This window comes from Rhineura floridana, chromosome 6, assembly GCF_030035675.1.
Source record: "Rhineura floridana isolate rRhiFlo1 chromosome 6, rRhiFlo1.hap2, whole genome shotgun sequence".
Taxonomy (NCBI): Eukaryota; Metazoa; Chordata; class Lepidosauria; order Squamata; family Rhineuridae; genus Rhineura; species Rhineura floridana.
The window spans coordinates 86204494-86229840 of record NC_084485.1 but is presented as its reverse complement, the minus strand read 5'-3'; the positions used below and the strand labels follow the sequence as shown (position 1 = coordinate 86229840).

General features: G+C 47.0%; 2 protein-coding genes across 2 annotated transcripts in view; both read left to right on the top strand.

Annotated features, from left to right (window-relative positions):
* The first annotated feature begins 684 nt into the window (after window positions 1-684).
* Window positions 685-16794, top strand: LOC133386859 (Golgi-associated RAB2 interactor protein 4-like). Its single transcript, XM_061630629.1, has 8 exons — window positions 685-823; window positions 1942-2099; window positions 3835-4004; window positions 4104-4371; window positions 5021-5118; window positions 6339-6379; window positions 6688-6728; window positions 16097-16794. Exons 1-8 carry the CDS (start codon window positions 685-687, stop codon window positions 16619-16621), a joined length of 1440 nt encoding a protein of 479 aa, XP_061486613.1. The 3' UTR covers window positions 16622-16794.
* Window positions 16795-21919: 5125 nt separating this feature from the next.
* The window catches only part of MOB3C (MOB kinase activator 3C), a 47015-nt gene continuing 43587 nt past the window's right edge, over window positions 21920-25347 (top strand). Inside the window, exon 1 of the mRNA XM_061632884.1 lies at window positions 21920-21970. The gene's annotated coding sequence lies outside the window, so the exon portion shown is untranslated. The remainder of the gene's footprint in view (window positions 21971-25347) is intronic.

The following is a 25347-nucleotide window of genomic DNA, read 5'->3' as shown; positions in this document are numbered from 1 at the left end:
GAGGGAGTAGAAAAAGAGGAAGACCAAACAAGAGATGGATTGATTCCATAAAGGAAGCCACAGACCTGAACTTACAAGATCTGAACAGGGTGGTTCATGAAAGATGCTCTTGGAGGTCACTGATTCATAGGGTCGCCATAAGTCACAATTGACTTGAAGGCACATAACACACAAACCAGCACCATCTGGAAGGCCACAGGCTAGCCCTTCCTGCTCTACTCCAATGCTTCGGGGGGGGGGGTTACACTGGCAGAACAGCAGCCGTATCTTACACATGCTCAGCTTGGGAGGGGGAAACACCACAGAAAATCCTAAATGGCACAAAAAGAACACACACACACACACACCAAAATTCCATGGACAATCCACCAAGGCCCACCAATCATGCAGTGCCAGTGATGATGCCCATGTGCCAACCACACATGAAGGGAGCCATTGACTCTGGTCACTGAGGATGTGTCCCAAGGCACAAAAAGCCACAGTACCCCCACTCCAGGAGCTCTAGTAGCGTAGGCAGCAATAACCTTGTTACTGCCAGTTTCCAGGCACTGGCTTGAATTGCCTTATGATGTCATAATGTGCAGGCATACAAGCAGCTGGGGGAGGGATGCCTGTCAGCTGATGGGGGCCACTTGCAGAGAAGAGAGGCCTCCATGGGCACAGAGCCCCAGAGGCACAAAGGACATGGGGGGGCCCTTCCCCATCTGGAATCATCAGCCAGTATTTTGTGACCCAAGGGATGCCTTGTGCCATGTTAATCAGCAAGGCCCTATAACTCCTGAGTCTCCACTCAGTCCCACAGCCATGAACACGTACCCTGCAGGTAGGACCTAGGGTGCCCAGGTTCTTGAGAGGGGAGGGGGACCCTGTCCATTGGGAATGGAACATCAGGAGGAAGATAATTGAGTTCCACGGAATTCTGCCTTGATTTCAAGGGAAAGGCTTGTGAGATGGATGGTTTTGCTCATGTTCAAGAGCTAACAGATGGCCGTGTTTGAGGACAGGAAGGAATTTCCCCTCAGATCATGTTGGCTCATTTATCTGAGAGGAGCAAGCAGGCATAGTGTTGCCTGTCACCTACACACATGGCTTGGCTCACTTGCTTGACTTGTCCAGAGCCATTGCTCGCTTGGCAGGCGCTGTGGTCTGCAGCCAAATGCTTTTATGTTGCTGTACACCACCCAATATGTTTTGCAAGAGGGTGGTGTATAAATAAATAATGTAAATCTATTGGGAAGAACTGGCGGCCAGTTGATTTTGAGGTTGAATTATATAGCCTTTGGGTCCCTGTCGTCTCTCAACTCTATGATTTTAAGTTAGAGGGCTTTAGTGAACTTTAACATATGTGGGAGGGGGTATAATGAGGCTTTATTTTTGCACCATCACTGTGTGTGATGCTTTACTGTGGGTGTGGGGACCCTTTGGCCCTCCAAATGTTGCTGAACTACAGCTCCCATCATCCCTGGACATTGGCCATACTTGATGGCATTGATGGGAGCTATAGTTCAGCAACATCAGGAGGGCCCAAAGTTCCCCACACCTGCTTTATGAAGAAGTTCATGCCCCAAGAGGCTTACAACCTATAATTTGCAATGGAGGCTGATAGGTCCATGTCAGTGGGGCGGTGGAATCTGTTCCAGGGTTCACTCTGAACTTTCAAGGAGCTGTCCAGTGTGCTGAATCTAAATTTGGGGTCAGGCTTCAGCACCTTGGACAGCGCTCAAAAGTTTAGACGAAAACCCAGAGCAGATTCCACTGACATGGAACCACAAGCCGCTGCTGATAATTTGACACAGGGAGTGAACTGCAAAAGGGAAGGGTCCCTGAGTCCTGCTGCAAGACAAAAGCCAGGTCCTGCAGACTGAAGGTTTTGACCCTGGACTTCCCCTGTCATTTTTCATATGAATCCTCTTTGTTAATTTTTATTTTCCGGTCTCCCAGGGACTAAGCAGAAGGGCTTGCAGAATCTCACCAAAGGTATCCATGAGCAGCCTTTCTCTGGCTGGGCCCCAACAACTGGCAATCTGCAGGAGGTGCTGCGGCAGCCTGAATACCATCTATTGGGAGATGCACCAATCTTCGAGGGCAGCTTTGTGCAGGTGAACTGAATGCTGCCCTTGGTTGGGCAGTGTGGCTTACAGCACAGAGATTTCTGCAGCAGTGTTCCCTGTTAGAGCCTGCCCTCCCCCCACGAACATACAAGGATGTGCACCATATTGGCCAGCATAGATTAAAGGCAGATCCACACCACACCAATACCATACATTTAAAGCACATCCAACACACATTATTATTGCTGTTGTTGTTGGTGTTGTTAATTAGATTTATATCTTGCCCATCCGCCCAGCAGAAGCCCATTGAAACCATGTGACTTCTTCCCTCAAAGAATCCTGGGAACTGTGGTTTCTCCCGACCAAGCTACAAATTCCCAGAAAACTTTACAAACTGCAGTTTCCATTATGCTTTGCGGCGGCAGGCAAACCATTTCGCAATTATTGCTAAGAGCCATCCTGTTCCCATGTGCCTGCTGGCTCAGTCTGCCCGCATGCCAGTTTGGGCCATTGTGTTTCCTTGTGTTTCTCTGCATGGAAGTGCTCATAAAGAGGCATGGGAGGGGGCAGATGGTTGCATCGACAACCTACTGCAGCAAAGTGCCCCAGAAGGCCCTGCTTCCGACTTCTAGTTGAAAGGCTCAGGTAGTGGGTGATGGGAAAGGCTTCTATCCAACGGTGTCTGGAGCCCATTGGGACTGTTGGGGCAGAAAGGCAGGGAGCCCCAATGGGAGGTGGAACCAGAGCCAAAGACAGTCAGAGCCAACTCATTCTAGTTGTCTCTATCCTCCTCTTCCCGGCTGAGTTCAATGAGGGGCAACACTCAGGAGACTAAGGGGGAGGAAGCTCAAAGGCAGTGCCACCCCCTGGATTGCTTGCAAGTAAGAAGGCAGGGCAAGTGAGGGCTGACTGAAGGCAGACTAAGAGTCATCGATCATAGGGAGCTGCCTTAGTCTGAGTCTAAGTAAGTTGGCATATATTGCCACAAATAGCCTGATGCAAAAATAGTCTCAAAAGGCTGTTGATTGAAAGGGTAAAGAAATGTAAGGTTTATTACCACTGGGGAATAAAATCATTCTGACAACAGACATACATGTGGCCATTGCAGAGCCAGGAGGAAGCAAAGCCTGAGGAAAAACAAACAAGGAATCAGTAAGGGGAAAATAGCTGGCCTTTCTGTCTATCACCCCCTACTGGCTCAGGTTACTTGTTGTTGCAAGGGTTGGTGCTTTACTGCCAACAATACTGAGGAGGTTCAGTATTGCCTACTCTGACATGCAGCAGCTTTCCAGGGTTTTAGGCAGGGGCTTCTCCCAGCCCTGTCTGGAGATGCTGGGGATTGAACCTGGGCCAGTCTGCGTGCAAACCAAATGCTCTGCCACTGAGCTATGGCCATGCTGCTGTTGGTTGGGCAGTGGCCTATATGCCTTAAAGGAGCCACTTCTGTTGCTTCCACCAAAGCCCATATAGACAGGTGTTGCCAGGCAGAACAGACAGTGTTGGACTAAACCGACCTGTGGCCTATCCTGATATTAAGGCAGCTTCATGTGATTATATATGAGAGGGGGAAGAAACAAAGGCTTTGATGGTAGGCTGAAGAGACTCTAGGCCTGAAGAGGCGTAGGAGCCACAGTGCAAGGAACAGCAAGGAAGGTCTACTGTCAGCCAGACCCTGCATTGCCCAAATGATTTCAGATGCTGTAGCTTGTTTGGGGCTCCTATTGCCACAGCTTTTGTTCCATTCTTAGCAGACTCCCCTCCCCTCTCCTCTCCTCTCACGCAGGTAACCAAGAGGGGTGAATACATTGGCATCCACAACCACCCCAATCTAATCACCATGGGTGTTTTAGCCAGCAGCCCATCTCTACTACTTCCTGACCTGATGATCATGGCCCAAGTAAAGAAAGGTGTCAAAACCACAAAGGCAAAGGTGAAAGACCTGGAGATCACTCGGTGAGATTGGTGCAGTCCCCCATTCTGCCATCCCTCACTTTCCCGGGAAAACCCCACCACCTGGGAGGTTCCTAGGCTGAGTCCTTCCTTCCCTCACAGGTTGATCCCTCTACACCTGGTGGAGATTTTTGTGCATAACGTGAATGAGCGACAGCTGAAAGTAAAGTTGGCAACAGGGCGAAAATATTATCTGCAACTCTGTGCCCCCAAAGGGGATGAGAACTTCCTCTTTGATCGCTGGATGCGCCTTGCTTACCTGTTGCACGTGGCCAGCGGCAGGATCAGTGATCCAGTCAGCTTCACCTCTAAGGAATCGGGGCTTCACACGATATGGAAGAGTGCTAGCTTGCGTGCTACATCTGAGAAGGTGAGTCTCATGAAGCAAAGCTACCCAAAAGCCTTCCTTCTTTGTCCTTTACCATATCCGCCTGCCATCATCACGCTGCTCAGTCTTACCCTAGCCCCTCCCCCACCTCTGGCATCCCAGCTTGTCAACAAGCCTGCCCCAGACAAAGTGTGGAAGGATCTTCCATTTCACTTCTCCCAATTTCTCATTTTCCCAATTTTTGCCGTTTAAAAAATTCTCATGAAAGTTCATCAGCAGTTTGGTGTGATTTCCCCCCTAATTTCCCCCCTCCTTCTCTTTGTATGCAGTTTTGACTTATGAACACATTTTTGCAAGCAATTTCTCCTAATATAATGCATTTTTGTATGTTATGTTCACTAATATATTCATTGTTATGCACACTTTCCCGTCAGATGCATTTTGATAAACACTGTCTGGTTGGACAACTGCATTGCCAAATTGGAATGAGTGCAAATGGCAATGGAGGGCTGTCTTTCAGTTCTTGTACTGTTTCAGAAACTGCCAATTTGATTGATTTGCCTTTCAGTGTGAACAGAATCAAACTTCTCCCCCATCCCTACCCCAGACACATCCCCCGCCCTCTTGTCCCTCCCGGCCATCCTTACTAGACCATCCTTACACATCTGCATGATGTGCTGTGTTTCTCCAGCAGCCTTGGCTCCCAGGCACCATGGGTGCACAGTCCGCGGAAAAGCTGAAGGAGCAGCTACGTCAGGCCAGCTTGGCCAGGAGCATGTCAAGATCCACGTACGTACATGCTGTGCTTTGGGTTGAACAATCCTAAGTGTTGTCTTGTTTAAAAATAACGCAAAATAATTAATTTACTGTTGTTGGTTTTGGCAAAACATCATACAGATATGAAGAGAAACAGAAAAGAGCAGGGTAACCCCTGAGAGATTAGTCTATTGAGGTAGTACTACCCGGGGTCTACCCTGTTATGTAGCAACAACGCATCTCTTTTCCCTTCACCTTGCATCTCAGTGCAGCTGCACTGGAATGCAGAAGCAGCTGAATTTTCATTCATTCTCTTTGCACTGGCTAACTATATTGGCTGTTTAGGGGGAGGGGGAGGAAGAGCTTGGGGGTTGCCTAGCAACCGCTCAGGTTCCCCCCCCATGGTTGGCCCAAAGCCAAGTGCTTTCCCCATATAGCCCAACAGTCCCTATTTACCAGGGATTGTCCTTTTTTCTTGGTTTCCTGGTCCTTGGTAAATCATTGTGCCTATTGGGGGGGCATTTTTAGTGCAAATGGCTAATCATTCTTCAGGGTTCAGCTCCTTCCTTGGGGTTAAATGTCTAGGTGTATATATGTTTACGTACTATGTCTCTGGTACACGTGAATATCTGGGCTCCTGCTGGGAGGAAGGGCAGGATATAAATCAAATAATAAAGAAATAAAATAAGCCATGGCCTCCCCCAAGACACCATGCAGGGCTCAGTCTCCCATTTCATACACTGCAGCCGCTGTATTTGGAGCTGTTGGTAATGCATTGTTAGACTACTAAGTTTGGCTCTGTAACTAAAAGAACAAACACCATTTGGCTTTCAAGTTGGTGGAGATTGGGATGGGGGGGAATTCGATCCATTTTGCATTTCAAGGTGAAGCTATCAAATTTGCACTTTCTGAAACAACATGAGAACCCAAATACAGCCCTCCTTCGAACTTTACACTTATCCAAATTTTGCCATGGAGTTATCCAACCAAATAGTGTTTACATAAATTAGGGGGAAGTACACGTAGGCGGCCAGGCTACTCCAGCATAAATTAATTCACACATACAGAGGTGGAGACTGAATCTTGAACAATGTGTAATTGGAAGGGGAGGCCTTGTCAGCGACCTTTGCGATGGAACTAGGGGTGTTACAAATATATCCATGTTTCCACCTGTGAAATGAGAAATTGATTCCGCTCTGGCCAAACTGTGGCAGTTGTGTGGTCAAATTCTCATCCACGCCTTTCCATTTCAGGGAAAGTGACCTTGCTTCACAACACAGCATCCTCAAATCAGGTAAGGATGGAGGCACTGAAGGCAAGGCCATGCTCAGGTTAAACTTCAGCCCTGCTCCCTGATATGTCTGAGGTGGGCACAAGAACAGCCCTCCAGCCAAACATCTCAGCACGGTGCCCCCAATCTTGAGATGCCAGGATGATGCATCTTGGAGCCTTTTATACAGCGGAGTGTCTGAAGTAGCTGAGTGGGACAGCAGGGGTGCATCCCCCCTAGAACCAGGTGCCTGTCTCTACAGACCACTGACAGGACCCTTTGCGGCTTCCACAGCTTTCACTCCCTTCCTCCTTTCCTCTTTATTTCAAAAGGTTTTGCTTCTCAAGGATCAGTTGGAATCTCACCCAAAAAGGTAAGGAGATTGATCTTTTCCTTCTCCAGCTCTGTAGATCTTGTTATCTCCCAGAGAACCCAGTGGCTGGACTTGGGATACCTTATGACACACAGGGCATTTTCCCAAGGTGCTAGTCCCTGTCAGCAATTTTCTTGACTTGCAATTTGGTTGACCTGTGTGGTCGGAAATGTGAGAAAGGGGGAGGGAAGGGATGCAGATTGAAGGCAGAATCGCAAGGGGGGTGGGTGGAACTGGTGATTCTAGAATGCCCATTTGTGAGGGGAGAAAGACATTTGACCCAGAAGGCAGAGAATAGGAGTGGAGGGACTTGCACAGGAAAGGTCTCAGGTACCATTCTTAAAATCAGAGATGTGGGCTTGTGAGCCTTCTTTATCTAGCATATTTCATTGCTGATAATGCGCTGATAATGTGAAGAGGAAAAACCATCTCAGCTGTGCTGCGCTCCTCCTTGTAGGCGCTTTGCTTCAATGTTTTTTAGTGGGTGGGCTCTCTTATGCCCCATCTCCTGCTTCCTCTGTCTCTCTGCCACCTGCAAAAGCTGCCCCAGCTGCTGCCTATTTTGCCTTTCACTTACTCCCCAGTCTGCCTTTCACTCAGGCTTGACAATGGAGAAGGGGAGGGGGTCTAATCAGTTTCATTTTTTCTTGTCAATTGCATACCAAGGCACTCTCCCAGCTTCAGCCTTGAACTGGAGGGAGTAAACATCTAAAATTAGAGGGCAGGGCTGCAAGGAAACAGCAACACTAATCCTTCCCAGAGGAATGCCTACTTGTGTGAATGGAAAACAGCAGATTGGAAGCAACCATTGAGCAAAAATGTAGACCTTGAAAATCTATTATGACTGTAAAAGCAGCATCTTTAGTACGAAGTTAGGCTCTCGTGTGAATAAGCCCTAAATGATAAACCAAGAGATGGGGGAAGAGGTGGGGGTCCATGTTCTGTATTGCAGTAGTAAAATTCTTTGATTCCCTGTCCCCATTGTCTAGTGGAGTCTCCCACCAAAGCAGTGGGCAGAGCTCTGGGACCACCAGTCATCAGAATCCTAGCCCTTCTGTGTTCCTGTATGAGTTCAGAGCTCTAGTTCATTGAGAAGTGGGTGGGCCAAGCTTTCTTTGGAAGCAATGCTATGGTAATTGCATTTATCTTTCATTGATTTCTGGGAATCCATTCCCCATATATGCCAGGATATTTTACCCTTCTTCCTTTATAGGAATACACTTCCAGAGAACAGTCTCAGTCTTCTGCTCCCAAGTTGATGAGCAAGAGTGCAACTAAGCAGTCACCAGGATCCCAGGTTGGCCTTTCCGGATTCCGCAGACCTTCCAAATCACAGAAGCAATCCATGCTTAAGCAGGTTTCTCCTCACTCCTTCCCACGATCTCGAGCTTCAGTGGGAGCAGGACCTTCTCAGCCATTTGCCGTGTCTGAGGCAGCACGTCCCTCCACTCCTAGAACATAATTAGAATGTGAACCTGAACCTGTGAAACTACAAAGGAGCAAAAAATCCAGATCTTTGGTACAAACCCTAGCCACTACACTCTCACAAGAGGACAGCTCCGAGACTCACAAGGAGAAGGAGTCTCCTGCCAAATCTCTGGACAGAAGTCCTGGCCCATCAAAGCCAGTCAAGCCTTCATCACGACAAGGAAGAAAAGCCCCAGCTTCCCAGAGCCCTTCCACAAAGCAGAGTCAGCCTGCATCCGGAGGTGTTTCAACAAAAGCACCAGCAGCCAGTCCGGCCCCCAAATCCCGTGCCTTAGAGGCGGCGGGTCCGTCAGATGCATATGATGTTTCAGAGGCTGCTGGACCTTCTGAAGTGGGTGCCAAGTCAATGGCAGCTGGCCCATCCAGACCAACCAGTCAGCCAGCTCAAATGACTTCTGAGAAACCTGCAGCCGCAGTTGCTCCTTCTGAGCCAGGGAGTCGGGGCCAGGAAAGTGCCGCACATTCACAGACAACAAATGTGAAATCCCAGGAGCCTAGCAAGGCACAGAGTAGCAGGCCACAGACATCTTCAAGCCGCTCCCCAAAGAAGGGGCGCTCCACTTCTTGGAGCCCATCACGGAAGGAAAAGAAGTCTGGGCTACAAGTCCACAGAACAACAGCATCAGTAGCAGTGGGGCCTTCTCAACAAGGCTGGAAGACTGTGGGTGTGGGGCCCTCCATGGTGGTTGGCCTGATTACAAGCAGGCCCCAGAGCGGAGCACTGGGAACAGATAAAGAAAGTAAAGATCTAGCCAAGCAGATCCAGCCAAGCAGTGCTGCAGGGAAACAGGAACCCCCCCAGGTATGCTGGCTGGGAGAACCAAGTGGCAGATGTTCAGGGTGAGAAGTACAGTCTCAGCAATCTGGGTTGGGCAAGATAAGAGAACCAGCTGCCTGGTGCGCTTCCTTTGAAGCCCAGCTGAACAAAGGCAAGCAGATCTGTTAGCATCTCTGGGATAAAATGCTCAAACGAGTGAAGAAGACAAGAATGTCATATTCTGTGGGGTGTGAAGTGATCGACTATAACCTTGTCAACCAATAGCTCCAAATGAGATGGTGGGAGCCTAATTTATACATTACCACAGTTTTGTGTAAATTGTTTATCTACAGTCCAGCTCCACACCACTTTGCTTGGATAGAATGAGTGTGAGAAACCTTTGGCCCTCCAGATGTTGCTGAACTACCATGGGCATTGGCCATGCTAGGTTGAGCTGATGGGAGTTGTAGCTCAGCAACATCTGGAGGGCCAAAGATTCCCCACATCTGGGATAGAAGAACTCATGCAGGGAAATGAAGCAATTCTTTCCCATGCCAGCACCACCCTTTCAAGGAAGCTTGTATGGAAATGAACCACATAATTTCCCCCATCCATGTCGTTCCTCCATCCGGACACAAGGGCTGTGTGGGAGAAGCAGCTCTCATGTTGCTGGGCTGGAGAGTTAGCAGTTCCTGGGCTGAGGAACACCAACTAAAATTCTCTCACTTGGCTACTGGCTCAGGAGGAATAGGGCTCCTCCCATAGCTGTGATTTTGGACCTGTGCAACTCAGGTCCATCCCTAGGTATTATGGGAAATATACAGTTCTGCACGTTTTAGCTGCAAAGTATGCATATTGCTCTCCTGAACTGCCTAGATATCAAACTAGAGTTAGTGGGCATGTTGTGCTTAGTCCTCCTGCATGTTCTTATTTTTTAAAAATGTTGCTCCCAAAGCACTAACCCCAGAGTCAGGTTAAGAAATCTTGAGTATGAAATCTCAAAAGGTGGAAAATGTAATGCATTTGGGCTTTTTAACTGTTCACCTGAGCCCTTTTCAAATGTTATTTTGTTGTTATATGCCTTCAAGTCGATTACGACTTGTGGTGACCCTATGAATCAGTGACCTCCAGTGGCATCTGCTATAAACCACCCTGTTCAGATCAAACGTTATACAATGCTAAATTAACGACAGGGGTGCGGGAGACGAGCTTTGTAACCTAAGCTCTTTCAACAGGCCTTCGGGGTTTCTGGGGAGGGTTAACTGCTATAACTGTAATGCCTCCTGCCCTCTTTTAATACTGTTGTTGCAGATTTATTGATTTTACACTGTTTTATATTGTATCACTGTATTTTATTAATTGTATTTTAATGATTTTGTACGTCGCCTAGAGTGGCCATTGGCCAGATAGGCAACACAGAAATTAAATTTATTATTATTATTATTATTATGCATGTTCATTAGAATCTGTGAGAGAACCTCACATATGCAGCTGTCCATGTAGGAGGCCCTCTCTTCCTATGATCACAAATCCTGCGCATGCGAGGGTTCTCTAACAAAGACACATTGTGGCAGCCTACTGCCATAATGTCCCCCATGTTCATGCATTCCTGTTATGTATAACTGCTGACTCCATTAGTTAAGCATGCCATCATATTTTTTTCTAACTGCTGCATCCATGAGACCTAGAAACATACTTCTTCCATTTAAAACATTTGATTCCTGGGATTCCAGGCAGGGCCAGGAAGTGGTCTCGGGTACTATTATGAACCTTGGAATAACAATAAAAATCATTAGCTGTGTTTTTATTCTGAACTCCTTTAACAAATTAGACTAACTGAACTTGTATCTAAACAGGAGCCAGATGTCCAAGAACAAACTGAAAAAGGCTCTGAGTTCAGGTAGGAAGAAATGCCAATTAGATGGCCTATATGAATGCTTGATTCCCATATCCCCCACCACCATGCCCCTGGCTGGAAGCCATGTTGCTGGCTAATTGCTCCATTTGCTTTGCAGCTCGACAAAGAAGCAGCCTTACTTTTGTAACCATCTATAATGTCCTGTCCTCATCTATGGAGAAACTGAAACTGTCAAAAAGCAGGGAAGATTCTAAGGTACTGGGGCAGAGCAAGGGTGCGGTTTGAATGAAACATTTTGTGAGTCAGAGATGCTCTTCTGGTGCATCTGATTGTCATATGCTTCCCTGTTCCTAAAATAAGATGGCAGGTGTGAGGTCAATAGGGTGATCTTCTCTACTCACTATTCACAACTACAGCTGGTTCATAATTGCATGTACATCATTATTTATTTATTTATTTATTAAATTTATTAGTCGCCCATCTGGCTGGTTGTCCAGCCACTCTGGGCGATGTACAAGATAAAAAACAATACATTAAAACGTTAAAATTTAAAACCATAACAGTAAAAACCTAACCCACCCCAAAAGCCTGCCTGAAGAGCCAGGTCTTCAAGGCCCGGTGGAAGCTCATCATAGAAGGGGCATGGCGGAGATCATTTGGGAGAGAGTTCCACAGGGTGGGGGCCACTATTGAAAAAGCCCTCTCTCTAGTCCTCACCAGTCTAGCTGTTTTCACCGGTGGGATCGAGAGAAGGTCTTCTGAGGCTGATCTTGTTGAGCGGCATCCCTGACGATGCTGGAGGCGCTCCTTCAGATAGACTGGGCTAAAACCGTGTAGGGTTTTAAAGGTCAAAAGCAACACCTTGAATTGGGCCCGGTAAACAACCGGTAGCCAGTGCAACTCCTTCAGCACTGGAGTGATGTGATCTTGTCGGCGGCTGCCTTTAATCAGACAAGCCGCCGCATTCTGTACCAGCTGCAGCTTCCGGACTGTTTTCAAGGGTAACCCCACGTACAGCGCATTACAGTAGTCTAGGTGAGAGGTGACCAGGGCATGTACCACCGGTGGGAGCAGATGGTTGGGAAGGTAGGGGCGCAGCCTCCGTATCAGATGGAGTTGATACAGTGCCGCCCGGCTCACAGCCGAGACTTGAGCCTCCATGGACAGCTGGGAGTCAAGAATGACCCCCAGGCTGCGGACCTGGTCTTTCAGGGGCAATCGTACCCCATTGAGCACCAGGTCCACATCCCCCAGCCTTCCCTTGTCTCCCACAAACAGTACCTCGGTTTTGTCAGGGTTCAGCTTCAGCTTATTCCTTCCCATCCAGCCACTCACCGACTCCAGGCACTTGGACAGGGTTTCTACAGCCAACCTCGGTGAAGATTTAAATGAGAGATAGAGCTGCGTGTCATCCGCATACTGATGACATTGCAGCCCAAATCTCCTGATGATTGCCCCCAGCGGCTTTATATAGATGTTGAACAGCATCGGGGAGAGGATGGAACCCTGTGGCAACCCACAAGTGAGAGGCCAAGGATCCGAGACCTCATCCTCCAATACCACTCTTTGGTACCTACCAGAGAGGAAGGAATGGAACCACTGCAATACAGTGCCCCCCATGCCTAACCTCTCCAGGCGGTCCAAGAGGATAACGTGGTCAACGGTATCGAAAGCTGCTGAGAGATCAAGGAGGACAAGGAAGGTGCATTCGCCCCTATCCCACGTCCTCCTCATATCATCTACCAAGGCGACCAAGGCTGTTTCAGTCCCATGTCCAGGCCTGAAGCCCGATTGAAATGGATCCAGATAATCCGCTTCCTCCAAGTGCACTTGCAACTGCTTTGCCACCACCCGCTCAACCGCCTTGCCTAAGAATGGCAAATTTGAGACTGGGCGAAAGTTGTTCAGATCTTGGGGATCCAAGGAGGGCTTCTTTAAGATTGGTTTTATTACTGCCTCCTCGAGTGCTGATGGCATTACTCCCTCTTCGAGAGATGTATTTACCACCATCTTGATCCCCTCCCCCAGTCTATCTTTGCAGCTCATAATGAGCCACGATGGGCAAGGATCGAGTAAGCAAGTGGTTGGCTTTAAGGTTGAAAGCACCTTGTCCACTCCATCAGATGGAAGAAGCTGGAACCGATCCCACACCACCAGAGCACCACTGGTCACCTCTGGCTCGCTCACTGTGTCCACAGCACACGGAATAGCACTCTTAATACGATCGATTTTCTCCACAAAGTGTTTAGCAAACTCGTCACAGGAGGCCTTAGCATGTTCCATTGGTTCCGGAGCAACTGGACCGACCAGGCTCCAGACCACTTGGAACAGTCTCCTGAGACAGCACTCTGCAGATGCAATAGAGGCACCATAAAAATCTTTTTTTGCTGCCCTTATTGCCACATGATAGGCTGCCGCAGCCACTCTAACATGTGTCCGATCATCGTCAGAGCGAGATTTCCGCCACCGGCGCTCTAGCCGTCTCACCTCCCGCCTCAGAATTCGCAACCGTGGGGTGAACCACGGTGCCATCTGAGCTCTATTCAGGGGGAGAGGGCGTTTCGGAGCCACCCAGTCTAATGCCCCGGCGATTGCGGCATTCCACCCCTCCACCAGGGTCTCAGCTGAGTGGCTGTGTGCATGCTCCAGAGAGTCCCCAAGCGCATTCAGGAATCCATCAGGATCCATCAGACGCCTGGGGCAGACCATCTTAATAGGTCCTCCACCCCCACGGAGGGTTTGTGGCACCGAAAAGTCCATCCTCACAAGTAGTGGTCTGACCATGACAAGGGGGTGATGGATGTACCCCCAATTTTCAGATCACTCCCCTCCTCTCCCGAGACAAGCACAAGGTCGAGTGCATGACCGGCTACATGGGTGGGCCCCATTGTAATAAGGTGCAGCTCCCAGGAAGCCATGGTTTCCATGAAGTCCCGAGGCGCCCCAGTAAGGATGGCCTCTGAATGTACATTGAAGTCCCCCAATACCAGCATGTTTGGGGACTGTACACGCACAGCCGAGACCACCTCCAGCACCTCGGCCAGGGAGTCCGTCATGCAGCGGGGTGGACAGTACACGAGCAGAATCCCTAGACTGCCCTAATAATTACTTGATTATTAGATCTTGAAATGTCTTGGCTTCCATCAAAGAACCCACATTTTAGCATGTGTTTTTAAATTGCTTTTTTAAAAAATGTGTTTTCAAATTTGTATTTGTTTTTAATTGTTGTAAACCGCCCAGAGAGCTTCGGCTATGGGGCAATATACAAATGAAATAAATAAATGGGAACAGTAGTTTAAGGGAACTGACCTCACAGACCTACAATTCCCATTACCCTTAAATAATTATCTATATCTACAATTGCCATCACCCGTAACAAACTACAGTTCCCAGGAGTCTCCATTAAAGTGTTATAAGAGTGCTTTAAATGTATTATGTTGATGTGACATCAGTGCTTGATGGATGACATCAGAATGTGTGTTTGAGATGACAGTGGGCAATGTAGACATTCTGTCATTGGTGTTCGATCTATGATAGCCCCTACACATGTGCAATCCTTTACTTGATGGTTCATATATGAACCAGCTCATAGTGCAGAATTCTTCCATGCCTCAAGGATGCCTTCTTTCTTCTAGAAGTTTCTTTCTGCATTTCTGCACCATGGTAGCTCCAATGAAGACTTGCCCTAAGGTGATGCTTTTCAGGCCCCCTCCCAAAACCACATTCCAATTCCTTACTCAGTCTATTACTCCGTTTATAGACACATATCTGTTCATGCAAATGTACACCTATTCTTACACCTAACAACATGCAAATACACAAACCCCAGCAAGGTTTGAGAAAAAATTCAGTTCCAAGCCTCAGCTAGGGTATATGTGAAGAAATAAGATAAGAGAGCCTCTGAGCATATGTGGAATCCTTTTTGCCACTAACCTCACCAGTTCGGGATTCATCAGCCAGCATGATTTGTGGGTCAAAGGGCAGGTTTGAGTCCTAGGATTTCTTTACCCTTTCTTTCCAAATTTAAACCCTGCCCAGTGGTGTCAAGGATTGTCACTGCATAATACAAATTAAGACCTTGTGCTTGAATTTTGGACAGCCCTATCAGAAGGGAGAGGCAGTCTCATAGGGGTGCTCAAAAGGGAGGGAAGGACTAATTTATGTTGTGAAGATTGCCCAATCCATTCTGACCAATGCTCTTTCTCAGGGGCAAAGGGTCTTTCTGTGTCTTATTCTCGTACACCCTTGAACACAACACCCTCAAGAATATACTTTCAAACATTTAGCAAGTGTACTAGAATAAGACACATTAAAACCCTTTGCTCCTGAAGAAGAACTTTGGTCAAAAAGGATTGGGCAGTCATCACCACAAAACAAATTACTACTTTTAAAGCACCAAGTTGAGGCTTACATCATCTTATGCTCTAGTGCAGTATTTCTCAAATAGTGGGCCTCGACCCACCAGTGGGCCTAGGGCCACTTTCAGGTGGGCTTCAGTGCCACAGCCTGACTAGTGCCTCTTCACTTGCCTGCCCTGCACCCTAGACATGCCACATAGCCTTTTGGTTGGACCAATGCCAGAAATGTAAAGGTAGCTGGGAGACAGAGAAGTTGTGGGGAACAGAAGGGAAGGAAGGCCTCTCTCCGCAGAAGGAAAAAGACATGAGTGGAACATGAACAGGCAGGAGGGATGAAAGAAACTGGCAGTTGGATGTGTGTGGATAAGGTACATGTTAAGTGGAAGAAGAAATTACAGGAGATGGGTAAAAATACTTTGAGAGGCATGGGAGGATGGGATGGCATGGAGAAAACATTAAAAATATAAAAGAAAAAGCCCTTTAAAGCCACTGAACTGCAAATTCTGAGTGAAACAGGGAGGCTGTCACAGTAGCTCGAGCAAATACCTGTACTTAGGAAAGCAGAGCTATGGAACTCCCTGCCACAAGGAAAACACTGTGGCAAAGAATTTAGCAATTTTTCAAGATGGTTTAGAGATCAATAGAAAATGATATCAGTAATTGCCAGCTGATTATACCAAACTTCATCTGCCACAAGTCTCTGACTGGTTCTGCCCCTGCACCACCATTTTGTGACTGGTGGGCTTCAGTAATTTTCAGTCACCTCAAGTGGGCCCTGGGGGTGGAATGTTTGAGAACCTCTGCTCCATTTTTTTAATGCTGTCCCCCCCCCAAGTTTTCTCCTGCCTCTCCTATAGCCGCCCATCTCTTTTTCCCCACTCTCTTCTCTCTCTTTGCTCTTCCACAGCAGGTGGCTGTCAAGCCTTCCAAACGTGTAACAATCTCAGGCGTGATTGGCCCATCAGGGAAAAGTGTCCCGGAGGAGAAGAAGGAGGAAGAAGAGGCAGGGAATCCTGAGCTCCACACAGTTGACAATCTGAGGATGGATGCAGGCTCCAGTGCAGCAGCTATGATGGGGACAGATACAGACCGCCCACCCCCACAGTCCCACGCTTCAATGGGAGAAGGAGCCCCTGAGGCAAAGAGTCCTGCAGTTGGGGGTGGCAACTCAGAAGCAGCTGAATTCTCAAGGCCAGGCAGCCAGATCATTGCCAGGGAGCCTGGTGTGGCAAACGTGACTTTCCAGAAGTCTGACCAGATCAAGGATGTGGGACAGCCCAGCACTCCCCGCCTGGAGGATCAGGGTTGCCAGGTCTCCGGTTTCCTGCCGGAGTCTCAGGGAAAAAGGGGCCGTCTCCGGCCTCCGGCTATACTTCGTTTAAAAAGGTGGATCTCCGGCTTTTCAGCGGCCCCCTCAGCCACGCATGCGTGACTGACACACGCATACGTTGGGCTGTGGCTGGCCGCCTTCCCGCCCTTTCTCAGTCAGCCGGGGACTGCAGACACAGGAGGACGAAGCGGCTGCCAGCAGGTGCCTCAAGAAGACTCGAGCTGCCGCCGTCATTGCATGGAAGCTGCCTTGGCACTGGGTCGACAAGCCGAAAGGAGTTCAACGAGGCTAAGTGCGGGAGAAGGAGAAGGGCACGCACATATACACACTCCGCCGCGCCCGGGAGGGGAAGAGCGGGCAGTGGGGTGGAGGCTTAGGTTTGGAAGAGGCGCCTTGGCCGTCGCCAGCCTCGGGGGGGAAGACGGAGCCTGCCCCTCACCATATCCTGAAGGGACCCCCCCCCAGCAGCAGCCCCTGCCCGCTGCTGAGCGGCCTGCCAGCCTCAGCAGGAGTGGAGGCCGGCCAGCTGGCTCCTTCTTAGCCCCAGAGCTGGTTCCCCACAGCATGAGGGGTGAAGCGGCCGGCCGTCCTTTCCAGAGCTGGCAGGCCGCTCGGCAGCGGGCAGGGACTGCTGCTGGGGGGGGTCCCTTCAGGAAACGGTGAGGGGCAGGCTCCGTCCTCCCCCCCGAGGCTGGCGACGGCTGAGGCGCCTCTCCCAAACCTAAGCCTCCACCCCGCCGCCCGCTCTTCTCCTCCCGGGTGCGCCGGGCCTCCGCCTTCTCCTCGGCCCAAAGAAGGCAGGGCGGGCGGGCGTGTGCCTTCTGCCGCGTGGGCTGGCGAGGCCGAGGTTGGCGCTCGGCGACCCGGAACTCTGCGTGAAAGGCAGCCGGCGCTTGAAGCCGGTCGCAGGTGAGAGGAGGAGGAGAAGGACCGCCTTGGGCCTGTCAGCCGTTTTCCGGGAGGGAAGTAGCTGGGAGCCCCTGCCTGCTTTCGGGATGGGGAAGGCTCTTGTGTATATGTGCATGCCCTTCTCCTTCTCCCGCACTTAGCCTCGTTGAACTCCTTTCGGCTTGTCGACCCAGTGCCAAGGTAGCTTCCATGCAACTCCCGGGGCCGTTTTCACACGAGAGGTTTCAAACGCCCCTTTTGCATTTCCCGCGTCTGCAGAGCCTGCTTAGAACTATTCCTCGTTCTGGCCCGCAGAAACACTTGTTCCCGCTCCAGGCTAGCATAGCATCCTTTTTCATGAAAAGTCTTTTCATGGGTAATGGATGGTTTCCGGGGCACTTTTGAGTTGCCCTGTCCCGTTACTTTCGCCTAGTGTATCACATTCCCAAGATCACACATCTCTTTTTTTGTTTGTGTTAATGACTTTGTAGCTGCCGTCACTATGACAGTCTCTTGTTGTTGCCCATATATACTTGTGCTTGAAATGGAGAGTGTTTACTTTCAGCGACCCACCACATCAAGAAAACCAGACTCTTGTGCCCCCCCCAATAAGCAGTATCAAGTTGGTTGAAATGAACTGCACTTTCAATTTTTCATTATCTGAGTCTGATGACTCTGGTTGCAGGGTTAGCATGTGTTAACTAATTTGAGTATTGCTTCCTCAAATTGCACTGTCATTTATTTACTGGTTTTTATTTCTTCTTCTCTGCCTAATATGGAGTAGAAAATATTCTACAGCAGCCAACCTTAATCTGGTGATCGCCAGATGTTTTGGACTACAGTGCAGTTATTTATGTTCTCAGGCATGGGATTTAAGGTTTCATAATGATTAGATCATAAATAGGTGAAAGGCTTTGCATTAGTTCAGACAGCCTGTTATATAGCCTTGTTAATAAAAGAGATTTCCAGAAATAGGCTTTTGAGTAAGTGGTGTATCTTAACAGTCGTGCAAACTGAAATTAGTAATTTAGGCAAACTAAAGTTGGTAATTTATTACAGATTTATCGCAATGTGTTGGGTACTGTGCAGAAAGAGAAGTGATACATTATTAAAACCATTGCCCAGTTTTCTTGATCTAAGTCTCTTGAGCATACACTATGGGTCAGTTTACCTTCTACACCAAAGGACTTCTGTGGGATTTAAAATTAATTTAAGCAAAATTCCCTGGACTATCAGCAGTAGTTTGAAACTAATCACAGAAGCCCGATTTCTACATCTAAAAGACATTGATTTCAAATAGCTTCTCGTACATCATTTTACTTTATTGCTTAACATATTTTAGATTAGGGAGTCTCAAGATTTGAGCCTCCGTAAATCAAATTAATGACTGTTCAAGTCTTTCAGAATGTAAGGTTAGAAAATAATTCAGTTGGAGCAATAAAATGATAATGTAATTGGGTCTCTGAAATAAGCTTCCTTCCCTAGCAGCTGCCTCCTTAAGGAGGCCCAAATTAACTTTTAAGGATTAGACAAACTTCTCTTACTCTGCTTGCTTGAACATTTAGCAGTGTGTCTGGTTTCTGACTGTTTCCTCTGGGTGTAATGACAAGACAGGTAAACATATAGTAAAGGGAGTGACTGTGTGTGTGTGTTTTTCCCTGTTGGCTACTGTACAGCAAGTGGAGCAGCATATTAAATAGTATGGTTTGCTTGCTTTAGAAAGCCTAATGGACACTTGGTTTTTCTCAGATAAATGGGGTCACTTTCAAAATACATTTAAGGGCAAAGAGCGTAGAACCACTTAATTCTAATAGGGCTGGCAAAAGCTATGTTAGGGACTCATCACATTGTCTTTTAAGGCGAAGAACTACTGGGTGACCTTGGGCCAGTCACTGCCTCTCAGGCTCAGAGGAAGGCAATAGTAAACCACCTCTGTCTGAATACTGCTTACCATGAAGACCCTATCTGGGATCAACTTGAAGGCAGTCCATTTCCATTTTGCATCACCCTAAGCTTGTGAGAAAGAATGACCTTGTCACTTCAGATGGACCTAGGAACACCCTGTTAGGTAAGATTTCTATTTTAATCTCCAGAGAATTTTTTTTGAATGGTATGCTCCAAGCAACTGGTTGATACAATGTATCATGTTTAATGACGTCACTAGGGCCCACCCCCATTTTCTCAGGTTTTTGGATGGTTCCAACCTGGCAACCCTAGTGGTAGATGGAATGGACTCCTGAAACCAAGCTGGTTAGCAGTATGGTTTCATGTGTCATGGGAATTGGGGGGGGGGGGAGGGGGAGGAGGCACATAAAATTACAATGGTAAAAGTTAGAAACTTTTTATGAGAGAGAGAGACTCCCTAGAATAAAAAGCCTCTGGATGTTTAGGGCTGTGTAGATAACAACTTTGATTGTAGCCAGAAGCTACTGATAACTAGGGCAGCCCCGCAGGGCAATATATTTATACCTGTCAAGAGGCAAATAACATCCTTCTGCACCAGCTCTACCTTTCCAAATTCACTTCAAGGACAGCCCCACATAAAATGCATTACAGTAATCCATGGCCAGGGAATCTCAGGCTCAGGGGGCAAATGTGGCCCTCCAAGCCCCTCTATCTGGCCATCGGGACTCTTCCCCACACCACACCTATTCCCTAGCCATACCCATTCTCCCCAAGCCACACCCCTCACTGGGCCAGCTTGGCACACTCCTTTAGTGTTTTTGGCAAGAACGTGCCTTTGGTGAAGGTTAGCGAGGTGAAAGGTAAAATTTACATATATTGCTCTGCCCACTTTTGCCTCTGGCCCCTCCCATCACTGGTATATGGTCCCTAAAAAAGTTATCCAGATGGGAATGTGGCCCTTGGGCTATAAAAGGTTCCTCGCCCCTGCATTGGTCCATTCTAAAATTTACAAATGCATGTGTTATAATGCACCTCGTGTTTGCACATCCGGAAGAATGGAAACAAGCCATACTAGACCTGTTTTGGAGTAAAGTATTATCTCTGAAATGCAGGTGAACCTGCTGGACTTTACTCTCAGGCCCTCTTTGCGGCTTAATATTGTCCTTTCTAGTATTTCCCATAAGCATTATGTTACAGGAACCTATGAGTAATACTTTTCACAATTTGCTCAACCTTTGCAATGTAATTAATGGAGGTTGAGTGGCTTTCCAATTCTTGCTCCTGGCAGCTTGTATTGCACACAGAATCTTTTTCAGCAGTCTCCTGGGCAGATTGACACATTACATCAGACATCTTGGAGGCAGAATGAACAGAAGTCTACTCCTTGATGTCAGTTTGTGCACACATTCAAACATATGGTGGAATCAGCAATGTTTGGATTTTGGAGAAGGGGTAGCTAGCCTCCTGCCCACATATAACAATATGGGCTTCTGTATATCAGACCTGTCTAAGAAAGATATGCCATGTCAGTAAACTGTTCTGATAATGAATGCCTATTTATTTCACTGTGAAACCATGAGAAGGCAATCTACGACAGGCTAAGTGGTATGTTCTAGGGATCCTGCAGTGGAATATTGCTTGCTGAACCATGACATCATCCTCAGAAGCTCTTTTCTAGATGCCCTGGTCAAGTGGGGACAGGTGGAATGGACTCCTCAGAGATTCTTACTTGGCACCTACTCTGTGGTCTTTTCAGTGCCTGGTGAATACCTTTTAAACTGTAGCAGAGTAATCCTGTTGGGTCAGGGATGGTTGTGGTAGATGAACCACCAAATCCAAAGACCCATCAGGTGTGTGCTGGTGGGACAGAAGCTCAGAAGTTAATTTTCATTCCCCCCCTTTTCTGATTTTTTTTGTGTGGGTCAAAATATTTTCATTTCCATTGGTCCCAATTGGAAGGGAAATCATTACAGTAGGTCCAGGGCTAACATATTCCTCTCCCTGTTCCAAGGGCATGTTAGGGAAATGGGAGGGCTTTGGATCCAGCCAAGGAGGGTGGATTTCCATGGCTGCAACAAGGAGACCTTCATGAGCAGAGTTCTTACTTCACTGGTGGAGGCAGAGATCCTATGGCCCTGGCACACACTCGAAGAGGCCATAGGATTGTGCCCTTAATCTTAACAACTAACAAATTATTTTTTTTCTGAGTCTTTTGTTGTTGTCTTATTTCTGCTGTATTTTATTGCTGTATTTTATTGTTTTATTGCTGTTGTAAGCCACCCAGAGGACTTCATTAGTCTGTCAATATTGTTAAGTAAATATAAATTAAAATTTTAATTTATTCACTCCAAAGGGGTTCAGAATAAATGCTCAGATAGTATAAATTGTCATTGTAAGCTCTGCTGATGGTTATCAACTAAAGATCTTTAGCCCAAGAAAAGACATCCTGGAAGAGCCCATTAGCAAGGTGAACAGCAAACAGAGTGAGACTGTCAACATCCCTGCCCCCACAAGCTCATCAGACCCTAAAGGCAGTAAAGAATCCCAGCCCTTCCTCCTTTACACTTCTTCCTCCTCCTGCTTCTTAAATTGCTTGATCCGAAGATCAGGAGTCAGCTGAGCTGGAATGCAAAGGGAAGTGTGGGGATCTTTGAACTGGTAGGTTTGTGGGTTCTAATCTCTTCTGATTTTTATGTTGTGTTTGGTTGTTTATCTCTCATTTCCTCACAAACTTAACAGGAAAAGTATGTTCATGTTCAATTTAGTTGTGATGGAAAAAAGAAGGCAGAATTATATTATTCTGTGTCGCCCACTTTGCACTGGAGAGGTTATTAGGGTGGCAGGTGAGGAAAGAAATCCTTCCATGCTTCAATACAGTTTCATCAAGAGCGGGGTGGGGGGGAGTATGTGGGGGCCTCATCTTGAGTCAAATGGCAGTGAGATGTGAAACCAGATCTTTCTACTTTGTTTTCACTTAGCAACAGGATTAAACAGGATTTGCCTCTCTACTTATGCTGTTTTAGGGCCTCTTTAAAGATGATATTTTTCCTACATGTGTGTAGGCAAAGCCTTGCACAAATCATGGGAAAATGAAGCAACAATCTTTTTTCTCTCTCTGTTACAAGGGAAGCTGCAGTTCAGGAAACATCCAGATAATTTTCATGCACATCAGAGTGCATATGGTGTACACTGATTCTTCAACAGGAACATTTCACAGGATTCTCCGTGCAGGAAAAAACGCCACGTATGAAGTGATCCTATGCGTGTTTCCTCTGAAGTCGACTGTACTGTGTTTCTGTGCTTACACATTGTATTGCAACCCTATTCGTGGGATTTGCTTCTAAGAAAACATGCACTGGATTGCTCCTTCTCTCGTGTAACAATTGTTCCTTCCTGACCATTGCTTATTGGTATATGTTAATTAATTTAAATGATTGTATACAAATGTAAACTATCCTGATTAGCACTGGAGTACAGCGTTAGGTTTTGGGAGCCACATTTTAAGAAGGATATGTACAAACTAGAGAACATTTAGAGGAGGGTGACCAAAAGGGGTGTGTGTGTGTTCTGGGAACCAAGTCCTATGAAGACCAGCTGAAAGAGCTGGATGTGTTCAGCATGGAGAAGAAAAGATTAAGGGGAGTCAAAATAGCTGTGTTCAAATATCTGAAAGCTGTCGTGCAGGAAATTGAGCAGAGCTGTTATTTTATTATTTTTCTTCTCTTTTTTGGAAATAATTTTTATTGAAGTTTTGCCATATACAGTTTGCAAATACATTTTGCAGTTACTCCACTCCAATAATACGAACAAAAATAAATAATAAAACAAAAGAATTACACTTAAATTCACAGACAATTTATGCAATATCAAGAAGGTCTGTGTGTATTAACTCTTACCTTTATATTGTTCCAGAGGGCAGCACCAGAACTGCAAGGTAGCAGATTGCCATTAAACATTAGAAAAACCTTCCTGTCAGTAAGAGCTGCTTGATAAAGGAACAGCCTGGGGAGGTGTTGGCTTTCTCCTTTGCTGGAGATATTGAAGGTGAGGCTAGATGGCCATCTGTCAAGAGTGCGGTAGTTGTAAGCAGTGGCGGCTGATGGCTCCATGTCAGTGCGGCAGTGGAATATGCTCTGGGTTTTAGTCCAAACTTTCAAGGAGCACCTTGGACAGTGGATTCCACTGCCCCACTGACATGGAGCCACCAGCCACCACTGGTTGTAAGATTCCTGCACTGAACTGGAGGTTGCACTGGATGATCCCTTCTAGCTCTAAAATCCTATAATTACCCAGTGCCATGTTGTTGAAAAATACTCATGGAATAAGCAATCTCTCTGGGTCTAGCTAGTATGAAGAAGCCAGCCAGATGATAACTTTATTTATTTATTACATTTATATCCCACCTTTCCTGGAAGGAGCACAATGTGGCTCTTCCCTCTCCCCGTTTGATCCTCACAACAACCCTGTGAGGTAGGTTAGCCTGAGAGATGTTGACTTGCCCAAGGTCACCCAGCAAGCTTCATGAGTGGGGATGTGAACCCCAGGCTCCCAGGTCTCAGTTTGACACTGTAACCACTACACCACACTTCTAATTCATTGTGTCTCTTCAATATTGTTGGTAGGTAAGTGGTTTTTAGATATGTTTACATTTCTGGTTGTGATTCCCAGTATCTTCTTCAGTATCAAGGATATTCTTCTTCACCTTTAAAATGGTAACTCCAGATTGAGGTCACTCTTTCCCTCCATGTTCAGTTGTTTTTTTAAGTATATAATTGTGAAAGAAATACAAAAATGTTATCATGCTTCCTCTTAAGCTGGCCACAATGAAAACTTTTGTACCTGTGGTGTTTGCAGCCCAAACATCGGGGCGTTATGTTCAAACAGGACATTGGGTTCTGATACGAATGAACAAAAGTGTGAATATCTGTTGTTTCTGCTTGACTGCACTGAGTGAGGGTAAAGGCAAACTAAGGATAAGTACAAGAAAGAAAGAATACATTCATTAAAAAAATCCTCATTTGCATTTATTAGATTTATTTGTACTTCTGGTTGCAATTCCTGATTTCTCATTTGCTACAAACTCACATCAGCTGCAGGGAAATTACCGGGGACTGCAAGGCAACTGGGGCAACTGTTACCAAAATATTTCATTAGAAGATAAGGTAAAATCGTGCAATCAAAACTGGCATCTGGGCTGGTTTCAGACTTCAGGGGGCCCTTGGCATGATGTTTCTGATGCCCCCCCCATCCTCCATGGCCACAGCTGCATCGGTCTTTGTCTTCATACTCTTCTTCAACTGCCAATCACCATCCTTCCTGCTGCTGTCCCCAGATGGTATTTTAGTGGTAGGTGAGTGCTGCTGCTGCTTTTGAATGAGAGCCAAGCTTGGTTTCCACCCATGGTGGCTGTCCACCATCTTAATTTATTCCAACTACAATGCCCCCCTGCCTATAGACACATGAAATCTATAGATTTAATAGATCTATAGGCGAGGGCATAATATTTATTGGGCTCCTGCTGGGAGGAAGGGCGAGATATAAATCAAATAATAAATACATAAATAAAAATAAAATGAGTAAATTAAGAGAGTGGGGGCCACCATGGATGGGAGCTGCCCACCTACCATTAAAATGGCTGTCCAGGGGCCTGATGCTGTGTGACAGTGCAGCCAGGTCAGGTCAGTGGTGGGCCCTTCTGAACCCTTGAGGACTTTGGCCAGTGCATGAGTTGGTTGACTACTGGCCACCAGCCCTGATTGGCTTCTCTTAACAGACTCAAAAAAGTGAAAAGTGGTGTTTTGTGATAAAGGTCCAACTTTAGGTTGCATAAAAAGGGGGAGCTATTAGAAAGAAAACTTGCTAAACCCACCAGCAGAACAAGGCAATTATGAAGATGAGGACTGAGCATGCTCTGCTGGGGAGTGCAATGGAGTATGAGTGGCTGGCTGGAAACATCATTCCACACAGCCGCATTTTATTGCAGGTCCCAACTTGTTAGCTAAGTGAAACCTCCATGTGTGGAGACACTGTGAATT

Excerpts from the sequence above, each read along its gene's own strand:
- LOC133386859 (XM_061630629.1), top strand. The coding sequence starts at position 685 with ATGGGGGGGCCCTTCCCCATCTGGAATCATCAGCCAGTATTTTGTGAC. Across the intron at positions 6,380-6,687 it reads ACACAGCATCCTCAAATCAG|GTTTTGCTTCTCAAGGATCA; the intron begins GTAAGGATGGAG and ends TTATTTCAAAAG. Across the intron at positions 6,729-16,096 it reads TTGGAATCTCACCCAAAAAG|CAGGTGGCTGTCAAGCCTTC; the intron begins GTAAGGAGATTG and ends GCTCTTCCACAG.